Genomic DNA, 12,403 nt, shown 5'->3' with positions numbered 1-12,403 from the left:
CTAACCGCGGCTTCCCGCCGCGCCCAGCGGGCCCGGGCCCTACGCCACCCGCGCGCGCCCCCTGCCGGCGGGCCCGCCCGCGTGCTTCCAGAACCATCGCTGCCCCGGACCAAGATGGCGGCCGCGCGCGCGTCACCGCGCCGCGGGCCACTGGCGCCCGCGGGCCCGGGGGTCACGTGGCAGGAGCGAGCCAGTCGCGGAGGGCGCGCGGGGTGGGGCTGCGTCACTTCCGCTGCCGGGGCCGGGCCTGGTGCGGGGGAGCTGGGCCGAGCGCGCAGGAGGCGGCGGGGACTGCGTGGGGCCGGCCCGGGACAGGTGCGGGGCCGGTACCGGGGCGGGGAGTGGGCCGAAAGCGAGAGACGACCTGCCCGGGCTGAGTCGGGTGGCGGCGGCCGCCGCCCAGCCGGTGCTGGGAGGGGTTTCTGCGCGCTGTGGGGCGGCAGTGTCTCTCCAGCGCTTCGTTACGCCACTGCCAGTTAATATGTGGGAATGTTGTTCTGTTTTTAGCTCTCGGCTCTCTGCCCTCCGTGCTCTTGGTAAAGAGTTACCTTAGTTACCTTGCGCTAAATAACAGTTTCCATAAAGAAAAGTTAAATCCAGCGAGCAGGCCCTGTCGGTTCCTGCAGACCGTGTTATCCCCGTGGGAGAGCTGCGTTTAATGGCACAATCAGGATGCACTTCCTAAAGTACTTCCCGTTGCAAAAGCAGCGTTTCATAACTGCGCTGCAGAGCAAAGTGACTTTCTAGCAGCAGGATTATTATATTCTCCGTCACTTCTCTGTGATTAATGTGAGCTTGCCAGTGCTGTGCGTGCTTGTTTCTCACTGGTGTTTAAACCTGCTTTTCTTTAAAATACCCTTAGCTTATATTGATCACTGCAGGTACAAGGTATGACTGGTCATTTGGAAAAAGGCACTGGTAATTGCGGTGTCCCATGATATCAGAGGTTGTGTGTAATTGTAGTTAAAGTACATTAAAGTGACTCAAAGGCCTTGGGGTTTTTTGTATGAGATGCACCATTTGTGACACTGAGTTGGCAGTCTTCATGCTACCAGCAGGACACACAGGCTGGCTCTGCTGGTGCTGTCAATTTACCCGTGAGTGGTCATTGTTTTCTGGTCAGAACTGCACCTGAACCTGTGTGCTGGGCTGTGACCTTGACCAAATGCTGTGCCCATAAAGCTAACCAGTTCTTTAAAGGATGGCCTAAAATCTCTCCCTGAGTATTTTCCAGCGTACATATTGTGCTGGTTGAACATTTGGGTTTATACTTCCATGGAGTTTCAAGTAAATTTGGAGAGCAGAGTTGTTATGCAGTGTACTGTCTCAAAACGGAGGTTAGTTGCTAAAGTAACTCAAATATAAGTACATAAAGGGTTTTGATTTAATTTATGCATATGAAAAGTCGTATGTGCTCCTGTCTTTTGAGTAAATTGTGAGTGAAAAGTCTCTGATGGAACTGGGAAACAAATACAGGTAAAGCAAGGTTAAACTTTGTATTCAAGAACTGCTGTTGCAGTACTTCAGTAATAATACTGTTTTTACTGCGGATTTTCTTTTGTTGGTTTGTTTGGTTTATTACTTCTGTCGTAGTTGAGAATAAGTAGTAAGTGTACGTTGTCTGAAAACCATGTAACAAAACAGAAAAAAACATTTTCTTGTGCATTTGCAGGATCACAGTGTGTTAAGTCATCTAAGCAACCATGCTGGCTGCCAGGCTGGTGTGCCTGAGGGCACTGCCATGCCAGGCCATCCGCCCCACCATCAGTCAGGCTTCTCCAGCCTTGAGGAGCTCCAGTATAAAAGCATACAGGCTGTGGCAGCCTAGCCAGGTAAGGTAATTCTCTTTCTGATGGCCCTGACTGCATTTATTTTAAAGGGTTGAGTGTATTGCCAAAAGAATCTCTTTCCATGGAATACCTGATGTGAATGAGCATGAGGCTTCTGCTTGAGGTGCCTACTCTAATTTACTGAAGGAAGAATGTTGTTCAGTCAAAACACAGGGGTTTTGGAGCAGATGAAGTGAAATCTTCTGTTTCAGTGACTGACTTGTGTATTGAAATTAATGGGCAAAAGAGGTAGGTAGAGATGGGCAGGCCTTACTAGATAAGGTGGGAGGAGTAGAAATTATTGTCCTATCTCCTTGCTCACAAGTTAGAGTCTGAAATATAACATTAAAATAAACACTTTCCTTTCAATTATTTTAGTCCCAATATGTGTTTAGAGCTGTTGTCTAGGTTAGAAAAATTTCTAAGCTATGGCAGGACAATCACAGATCTAACCAACTTTTTTAAAAACCAGACTGTCCCTTAGACACTGTTTATTCTTCACTGAGAGAGGATGTCAGACCTGCAGCTCACAGCTGTTAAGGGCTGTTGTTGCTCATCTGACATCTTGATGAAAGTGCTAGTGGCAAATTCTTCACCTCCTTTTTATTTTCCACTGAAGCATTCTAAGTTTATAGGTACATGGTGGGTTTTTTCTGTGTGTGAATGTTCTAGCATTTTGCTGGATTTCATTAGCTGCCAAAAACAACCAAACTGAAGGGCTCTGGTAAAACCCTTGAATTGTAGTGTTGTAATGGCTGATGAGAGTAATGCTTGTAGGCTTTGTATTTTAGTGTTGAAACAAACTCTCAGCTTCATGTCCTTGACTGCTCAGATGCAATTTAATCTAAAAATTCCTGTAAAAAGTGGACAGAAAACTTTTGGCTTTGAATTTAAATATGAGTGTATTCTGTGTTGCTCTTGCAAATACTAAGACTGTGATCAGCATACTAGAATTACTTGTAGCTTGTTGACCTTACAAATCTTGAGTTTCTAGGCCTTCGTTCAAGGTTTGTTCTATAAATCAAGGTTAGACTTAAAAGCAAAAAAATTATGCTGCTTTTCCAGCTGTAGTGTCTGTAAAATGTAAGTATTGTGCAAGACTTTCTTTTTACAATGAAGTGTTTTCATGAAGAGTGTTTTAGCATAGAAAGCAAAACACTTTTTTACAAAACAAAAAAGTAATGCTTATGCTTTTATATTTAACAAAGAGGTTTGTGGCAGCTTTTAGTACACTGGGAGTAGAGTAGAGGAAGTGCAGTCTAAAAATTCCAGCTTCTGGAATTCACTGCACTGGTTCTGTACTTCTAGAATATGTGAATGTTTTTCACAAAGGTTCCTAAATTTTAATGTTCACTTGTTTTCCATGAGTACAGTTGCTTTGTGTGTATGAAGGTAAGCACAGATTAATAAGAGATTAATTAACAATTTTAAGTGTAGTGAGTAAGTCGGTAATAAAATTGATATCTTCTATTTTATTTCATTAAATATTTTTATGTTATTTCTGAATCCAACAGAGTTATGCCTCCAGAGTAAAAACGGGCACAAGACGTGGAAAACTTAGCCAGGAAGTGAAAGAAGCAGCATTTGAGCCATCTGCAGAAACTGCACTTAAAGGTAGAGGAGCTCTGCTTTAAATACTGAGAATCTTTGAAACTTAACTTAAAACTTCCTTAAAAGAAATAACATGGTTGTTACTACTGAAACTGGTAGTGAACTGACTTGAACTTAAGCAAAGCTTTAAGAAGGAGGGGTAAAATGGAGCAGCTACTGCAGACACATCAAAATTCACACAAGAATGTTGTTAACTATCCAAGGAAAAGCATTAATGAGTGTGTGTGTTTTTATTTCTTTACACAGCTGATCGCCTGGGGAAATTCATTGTTGCTGGAGGAGCTGCTGTGGGCCTGGGAGCCCTGTGCTACTATGGAATGGGCATGTCCAGTGAGATTGGAGCTATCGAAAGAGCTGCGTAAGTAAGATGGTTTACTCCTTTAATGAGGCAAATCTCTTTATCTGTCTCTTCTTTAGCTGCTATCACCCAGTGTACACTCATGTTTTTCTAAGCTCTGCAGAGTAAGCCCCCACCTATGCCTCTGCAGGTGTCTTACAAGGTGTGCTTCAGATAACTTTGGAAGTGTGGTCTTCTGAAAAGCATTGCTAACACCAGTTTCCCTGGTGTTCTTATGAGATTGCTTATTAAACTTTAATACAGCTGTTAAAAAAGTCTTCATTAAACACTGTATCTTGGCATAAGCTTTGATCTAATAAATGTGTTCTTAAAACTTTGGTGAATTGCTCCTTGGTCAAAAAAAAAACGTGGCTGATGGCAAAACTGTATAGTAAGATTTAAAAGATGGGTAGTAATAAGCATGGGCTTGGGAGAAATGTATGCTGGGGACATCTTGCTTGATTTTGCATTAGTATTTGGAAGTTGTAGTCTGCATGTATGCTGAATGTGTGCTGTTTGTGTCTGTGAGAAGCTTGTCATAGATAGAGCTATGTCTAATTCTTTTCTGCACAAGCCTTGAATAACAGGTCAAAAGAGTGAAGTGGGAAAGAATGCATGCACTGTATTTAAATTTAGTGTTAGCAGGGAAGGTTCTCTCTCTGTAGTGTGAGCAAATGATACTGTAGAAACTCACTTATGTGTAGGTCTGTTGCTATTGTTAGAGCTCTCAAAATGACATTTGTGTCTTGTGGTGTCAGATAACCATGTGCACTGTGACTCAGCAATTAGTGAGCTGCTCAGCAGGCTGCTTAGTGCCAGTACACATTCTGTAGATCTTTACCTGAAACCAGTTTGTTATGTATACACCCCATTCTCTTATTTTTTTTGTAGTTAAAAGCATTCATTACTCTGTTTTCCATGTGTGCTTCCTGCTTAGAATTGAATTATACTTAGCATTATTTGTACTTTTCAGTGTTTCTACTGAGTTAACTGTTCAGTGTTCAGTGGTTCTACTGAGTTACTGAGTTAATAAGATTAAATCAGCAAGATTGACAAGTTCAGTCCCAATTGTAAAGTGAACTCATGGCAGAAGTTGCTAGACCACATCACTGTTATGAAACCTCCTTTATATCCATGGCTGTGAATGCACTTAACCGTTTGATTGTGGTTTTAGCTGCTCTCCATTCTGAACCTGGTAACTGCACAGCTCTTTATGACTGCTTCTTTTTTCAGTATTTGGCCACAGTATGTGAAGGACAGAATTCAGTCTACATACATGTACTTTGCGGGCAGCATTGGCATGACAGCTCTGTCTGCTGCAGCAGTGAGCAGATCGCCTGCACTCATGAACCTCATGACAAAGGGCTCCTGGCTGGTAAGCTTTATTATAAAAATAAAAGTATTTGCTGAGAAATGCCCCCAGATGATGGTTAATATAGTAAAAAAAAAAAAAAAAAAAGGAGAAATGTACTACTTGGTGGAAATTAAGGCAAAACTTAACCTACATTGCTGTCCTTTTCCATAAAGACTATTCAGGTATCCTGATGCTACTTTGTGGTGTAATTTTTGATGATTCTGGTCACATTCTAACATGTTTTTTCTATACTGCTTTGTTGATTTGTCAAAGACAAACTACATGAGCAAAAAAAGGCTATGCTGTCCTTATCAGCTGTATATATGCAAGTAAGAACCTCTCAGAAATAGCTACCTAAAGCTAATGGCACAGTTTGCATTGCTGTGTGTGAATAAAAACTGAGGCTCCTGTGCCTTCTTACTCTTCCCTGTGCTCTCCTGTGTAGCACTTTGAAAGCTGTCTCCTGTTGGCCAAGGGTGAAATGACACTGGTAGGCTTAGTACATACTCAGTGTCTTGAGCAGAGTGAAACAATAACAGTTAAGTGCCAACACCTACATAACTTAGGGAGATTAATTTGATGAAGTGTCATTGGTGATAAAAGTTGTACACTTCTGACCAGTGTGGTAGAGGAATGAATTGATTGTGAATTAGGTTGCTGTTTTCAGAGTCAGTGTTGACTTTTAGACTGAGAGATTAGAACAGAGACCATATGTCCATACGCTAACTTGAGCTCTATAATGCTGTTTCTTCAGGCAATTGGTGCAACTTTTGCAGCCATGATTGGTGCTGGAATGTTGATCAGAAGCATACCCTATGAAAATAATCCAGTAGCTAAACATGCAGCATGGATGATGCATTCAGGTATGTGGTTTTAGTGTTTATTGTAGAGATGTCTGTGCTTCAGTGTGACCAGATGCTTACTTTAACAAAACTCCAGCTTTAAATTTTTACATACTGCTGTAGGGGAATTGGGATTTTTCAGAGATCAGCAAGAACTCATGAATGTCCGGGAAAGATGTATTTTAAGTGTCCTTAACAGGACCCTTGTGTTCATAATCTTCTAAAAGTCATGCTCAAGTTAAACTTGAGGTATGTATACTCCAATTGAATAGAACCTAGATGATTTCATGGCTGCTTTGGTTTTTTGCTCCCTACCACCACTTCTGTAAGTGCTCTTGCCTACACTAACCATTCTTCAGCTGTGCAGGATAGGAGGTATTTGAAAACCTGACTAGAAAAAGTGATTTTAATAGTAGCTTACTTTTGAGATATGTGTCCATCAGGTATTAAAGCCATGAGTACAGATCAATTCCTCACTAATGATGCCTGCTTCAAATAACAATGGCTCTCATTTTTTCAAAACTGTTTTGCCAGAAATACTTTCTTGTTAGAAAAGACATGTTGATGTCGGGCACTGGAATCATGTTTACCTCTCCAGAGCTAACACGTCTGCCAAGAAGAAATCGTGTTTATTGCAGTGATTGTTATTAAGTGAAACAACCTAATGAGATATTAATGGTCTAGATACACGTTTCCTACAAGCCTCTAGCAAAAAAATCTGATTTAGTTGCCTAACTAATTGTTGTATCAGAAATCTGTCCTGCTTTTCAGTGTTGCATGCTCCTAATGCTGTTATGTAGTTGATTAGTCTGTGTTAAATACCTCTTCTTACCAGCTCTGTTATGAACCTATCAGTATGTTGACTTTTGTTAATCTTTTTTTTCCCAAGATGAGCTCACTGAAGTATTCTAGTGCTAAATAAGAGTATGTTGTGGAATTTAAGGTTGCTAATTTATTGTGCTCTTCTACATAAAAGCACAATCAAGTGCATTGGTGTTTTGTTGTGCATGGATTAGTCTGAGCCGTGCCATCTGACTGGAGATGAAAAAATCAAGTGGGTTTGGCATGTGGTGTTCCAAGTCCTACATGTGTTGTGTTTTGCTTTGCCTAGGTGTCATGGGTGCAGTGGTGGCTCCTCTTGCCTTCCTTGGTGGTCCTCTGCTGATCAGAGCTGCCTGGTACACCGCTGGAATTGTTGGGGGGCTCTCAACTGTGGCCATGTGTGCTCCAAGTGAAAAATTCCTCAACATGGGAGCACCACTGGGCGTAGGCTTAGGCTTTGTTATTGCTTCTTCAATCGGTAAGATACTGTTTCAATACCGTCATATTACCTGGGCTATAAACCTAAGCTGCTAAGGTACTGCTCACAGTCAGTTGCAGTGTGGTCTGCCCAGTGAAGATTTGCCTTAAATACAGCCTTTGCAACTCCAGCACAGCAGAAAATACTCTTGTCATGTTTTTTCTTGAAAACAAATGTGAAGTTATGGTTCTGGCAGATGTTAGTCTGACAAACAGCTAATTGGGATGCCTTGTATTTTAGGTACTGCCAGTGAGTAGGGAAGGCAGTAAATGTGATCTTAGTTCTTGATCCACTTGTTTTCCTTCACGTGTTGTGGTCATGGTAGTCATAGGTACTTTCACCTGAAGAAAAATGCACAGTTCCCTGGGGTATTCAAAATGAATGGATCAGGTTGTATATGTGACATTTTCAGTGTGCATGCTAAAGCTCTTGTTAGCAAACACACTCTACAAACTGAGCCTTGAACACTTACTGAAAAATGCATGCTCCAGTGACTGGAGTTTGGCCTAGCTCAGGGTAGCAGATACGCTCAGTTACCTTTAACACTGTTGTGCATTCCTCTCCAGGATCCATGTTCTTGCCTCCCACCTCTGCTCTTGGTGCTGGCTTGTATTCAGTAGCAGTCTATGGCGGCCTGGTGCTCTTCAGCATGTTCCTGCTGTATGACACACAGCTGGTGGTCAAACGGGCTGAAACACTGCCCCTCTACGGAGTGACTAAATACGACCCCATCAATGCGTAAGTGTTCTCTCTTGCCACAGCTGATCTCACTGCCTGGGTAAGACTTTGCCTCAAGTTAGAGTTAAGTATGCTTCAGAAACAGCCTATTGTTTATTGTTCAAAAGTGTATTGCTGTTAAATGTGAAGAATCACAGGGTTTGAAAATAACAGTGAGAAAATAGATACTGAAAGTAAAAACTGAAATCATTGTGAGAAATAGCATTGAATGTGTGATGCCTCTAGCGATACATTCTGAAACGTATTTTTGTTTCCTAAAGCATTGCTGACAGAATGTATAGCTGCTTTCTGAAAATAACTGTCAGTATCAGTTGAGATAAAAAAAGTTCATCTTTCCATAGTCAGTTAATATTTATCAGTCTTTGTCACTAAATAAAAGCGCTGCAATGGTGTGATAGTGAAGGAAGGATTGACTCCTCTGTAAAAGACAAAGTCTCACTAACAAGTAATTTTCTTGTAAATGTCTGCCTGATCCTAGGTGAATTCTTACCTCCTTGGTTCTGTTTTATTCTAGTTAGAGTAGAGTAACACTGATCTTGAAAATTCTTGGAGATAAACAGATCAAAGTTCAATATAAAAGCAGTGGCTCCTCTATGAAAGCAGTATACTGTCTGGTAGGATTTCTGTAAATAGTTCTTGCTGGCAGAGGTGGTAGAACAAAATACACATGTTCTTTCACATACAAAACACTAAGGACAGTCTTAGCTGGGTTTTGTAAAGATAGTTCATGCAGGCTCTTAAAATGAAGTATAATGGTGTGAAACAACAAATAATTCTGTGTCTGTTTAATATTAGTAACTGTGATTTCTTGTTTCCTAGATGCCTGGGTATCTACACCGATACACTGAACATCTTCATTCGAGTGGCCACCATGCTTGCAAGTGGTGGAGGTGGCAGGAAAAAGTAAACAGAGACTCACCTTTGCAGCTGTCTGACAGCCTACCTAGTGCACATACTAAATAAACATTCATGGTTAAAGCAGTAATGCTCCAAGTGAGAATTTTAAAGCATTTCAGCATATTGGTTCAGTGCAATGTGATTCAGTCTTAGTTTCTCTTCAAACACTTTCCAGCTCTGTGTTTAAAATAGTCTGAACTGCTTCTAATTGTACATTATTTTGGGAAAGTAAATTATTTTTAATATATGAATAAAATAGTCCTACCTGCTTTTTAAGGGGCTTGATGACAGTTCAACTCTTACTTTCTTTTTTTTTTTTTTTTTACTGTTGTTGCATATTAAAGGAAGTAATTTTTGAACTGGTACCCCTTAGGCAGTTAGGGGTACAAGCCACTTCATGAAATGCTGCTTAGATGCATCAATTTTCAGTTAAGTTTCATAAATTTTATTTTAGTGATGTATTCAGCAGAACTGAATAAATTGCATATGGCCCTAAATGTGATCATGAATTTGACCTGGGCAGAAATTTCAGAAAAGTTTAAGCAGTTGTTTAAGCAGGATTTGACAGGTTAGCTGACCAAAAAGTCAAGGAGACAAGAGTGGGAACTATGCAGTATTTGTCTCATATGAACTCCAGTCTCCTTCTGGAGGACCCATGAGAATTCTTTGCTTTAATGTTGACTGGCTATAATAGCTAGCTTATTTTGATACTAGATTTATAAAACTGGAGAATGGTAATATAGCTGTGTCTTTATTCTGGTGGCTAAATTCATGTATTGCGAATGAAGGTCTGTCCAGAAGAGCTCCTAGTCATCATCTCTTGGAAGTTAGTACAATTGGCACAAAATTGGGAATTGAGGATGTCAGGTTGTAAACCCCAGGATCATAAATTTGCTGTACTGTTCTGTGCTTAACTCTTCTGTAAATTGATCCATTAAACTTGGTCTAAAAGAAATGTTCCCTAACCATGAAATTGATTTAGTACTAAGAAATTTATAATTTACAGACTCTGTTGCTATATGTTGGAATAAAAGGGGAGTTCTTGGGCCATGAAAATTTTGACTTAATGTCAGCAGCTCTTAGTTTCTTGCAAATATGTATATGTATTGACCTATGAACAATAAAGTTCTAGCTTCACAAGTTGACTACTCTCACTTTTCCCCATGTTAACAAATATTTTAGTACCCCAGCACTAACAGCTTGGTGAAGAGCACTATAAATATTTCTTTGGCTATGGTTACAATTTCTTTTGTAAGAGAGTACATATTCCTCTAAAAAAATCTGCAGAGATGATTCTCAGTTTCACTGGCTAGCACCTTTTTGGGGGTGTTTCTCAGTTGGAAGATACTGGCTACACTTGAAGTGGTTCTGTTGGTGTAACCTGTTGGCCACTTACTGCAGCCACTGCTGCTTTTATGTCTGTGACACACTAGTATTTTTTGACTCTTCAAACAGAGGGAAGAAAGTTGATTGTGAAGAACCTTGTTGCAGCTCTTTTGTGTCCAAAAATTATAAGGCACAATCTAGTTCCTGGCACTATTAGAGCTGGAGGGACATCTGTAGTTCTCAGAAGGAAGAAATCTTTGGATCATATCAGTTGTAAGTAGCCTGTTCAGAGAGTTTTATCCTTTTAAGCAATTTGATACCCTGAATTTCTCTATATTTTTACTGTAGCTGAACACAGCAGTGTGCTTGTCCTCAAAGTATGAAATGTTTTCAAAATCTGAAATATGTGGGAAGCCGTCTTAAAATTCTGACATTCATGCTTGTTACAAAAGAAAACTCAGACAAAACACCTTTTGTCTAGATTCTGAGTTAGAAGTTTTAGAGGTTGACTATGAACCAAGGGAGGGATTTTGGACTGTTTGGAATAGTGAGGTGTAGAAACCCACATTGTTTACGGGAGGTGTTTGCATGGAAAAATGAGACCAACAGGAAATCTAATAATCTTTTGAGAAAGTACCTGAAGAAACATGAGGAAAGGTGTGATTTGGCTTCTGTGGATGAGATTACAGCACTAGCAATACCTCCTAGTGTTGGTCTCCAAAAAAAGAAAAAAATTTGAATTGTTCCTTCACATTTGAAGTTTTAAGTCAAAAATTAGGATATATCGGATATACCTTAATCAAGACAGCTCTGGTTTGATGTGAGATAAAAATCTGGAGCCAGCACTAGTGTCAGTGACACCTGGCAGACCTACTTAGGATCATAAAACTGGGATTTTCTGCAGGTCCAGGCATGACTCATCAATACGTAAATTGAATTTGGCTAAAAATTCCCCATCTTCCACAGTAATTCCTTATTATGCATTCCAAAGGACATTAAAGACATAAACACTCTTTAGTCCACAATTTAATTAAATTCTGATCTTTGCCACTGATTTTAGCTGGTTTCTATGGATTTTCATGATGTTTCAAGTAATTCTCCTTTTAAATCATTATCTAAATAAGCGGCTACATAATGTTTAATCATTTACTTCAATTCCATCAAGAATGTAAACCAGTTATTTTCCTAAGAAAGTGTTCTTCACCGTCAGCTAGTATAATTAAGATGGCCAGATCTAACTGACACACATATTTTAAGTTTGCATAGCAGAATGCAACATGAAATTTAGATCTCACCTAATGAAATTTTTGGATGTAATTAGCTTTGCAATTTTCATCCAGCTTGCTCCACCTCTAATGCTGCTGAAAGCTCTCAGATAATACACACATACATTCATAAAAACTTTATAATAGCTCACCTATAACAAAGTAACAGGGCATGTCTGGGGTCTTTATGTAACTTGAATTGGTCCCAGGACAAAGATAATTCCTTCATCTTCCTGCTGTTATTAAAGAGCAGAACATTTTTTTTTAAACTCTTCAATACGTGGAAATAATGCAAGAATACAGCATCATTTTCCTTGAACTTCAGTTCATAGAATTTGGAAGTTGTTTCCATAAGTTCACTTCAAATTTTGAAACAGACCATCTGGAAATAAAAAATGGGAATGCATTTAAATAACCCCTTAACAGAGTGTTGAGGTAAGAACTGGATTTTTATTTCAATATTCAACCATCTTAGTGACCTTTACCTACTTTAGTCATCAGAAAGAAAGCAAGATGGGGAAAGCCAGAGCCAGGCTCTTGCAACACAGGAAACAATCCATCCATCAGCCTGTGGCAGCCGTGGTGGGGGAGGCTGTCCAGACCTGTCACCTGGCACTGGAGGGCAGCTGCAGCAGAGGCACGTGGCCTTGTGGCACAAGGCGTGACAGCGGGCACTAGCCCAGCATTCACCCACCCTGTTCCACCAAATACCACACACAACTGACATCATTGAAGCACAAACCTGACATGTCTGAGAGTGATGGCTTTGACATCTCTAACCACGTCTCCTTTGCCAGTGATGAATAGGAATAGGTCCAGAAAATACCATCTTTGTGAATTCCTTCACTCAGTTTTGACACCATTTGGTGTGTTCCTGCAGACATCATTAAGCTTCTGAACAAAT

The 12,403-nt window shown here is 40.4% G+C and overlaps 1 protein-coding gene across 2 annotated transcripts; it reads left to right on the top strand.

Moving 5' to 3' along the window:
• Positions 1–212: 212 nt before the first annotated feature.
• GHITM (growth hormone inducible transmembrane protein) lies at positions 213–10,053 on the top strand. Of its 2 annotated transcripts, none has more exons than XM_015633617.2 (9): positions 213–315; positions 1,673–1,832; positions 3,344–3,443; positions 3,687–3,798; positions 5,011–5,152; positions 5,886–5,994; positions 7,085–7,273; positions 7,840–8,011; positions 8,831–10,053. In XM_015633617.2, the coding sequence occupies exons 2-9, from the start codon at positions 1,704–1,706 to the stop codon at positions 8,916–8,918; spliced, it is 1,041 nt and encodes a 346-aa protein (XP_015489103.1). In that variant the 5' UTR covers positions 213–315; positions 1,673–1,703; the 3' UTR covers positions 8,919–10,053. The 2 variants fall into 2 exon arrangements, with proteins under 2 accessions (XP_015489103.1, XP_033371479.1); XM_033515588.1 differs by lacking the exon at positions 213–315 and adding an exon at positions 515–536.
• The last annotated feature ends 2,350 nt before the right edge of the window (positions 10,054–12,403 follow it).

This window comes from Parus major, chromosome 6 (genome assembly GCF_001522545.3).
Source record: "Parus major isolate Abel chromosome 6, Parus_major1.1, whole genome shotgun sequence".
In the NCBI taxonomy this organism is placed as follows: domain Eukaryota; kingdom Metazoa; phylum Chordata; class Aves; order Passeriformes; family Paridae; genus Parus; species Parus major.
Note: the sequence above shows the minus strand (reverse complement) of the source record. Positions and strands in the feature narration are given on the sequence as shown.

Excerpts from the sequence above, each read along its gene's own strand:
- GHITM (XM_015633617.2), top strand. The coding sequence starts at position 1,704 with ATGCTGGCTGCCAGGCTGGTGTGCCTGAGGGCACTGCCATGCCAGGCC. Across the intron at positions 3,444-3,686 it reads TGCAGAAACTGCACTTAAAG|CTGATCGCCTGGGGAAATTC; the intron begins GTAGAGGAGCTC and ends TTCTTTACACAG. Across the intron at positions 8,012-8,830 it reads AAATACGACCCCATCAATGC|ATGCCTGGGTATCTACACCG; the intron begins GTAAGTGTTCTC and ends CTTGTTTCCTAG.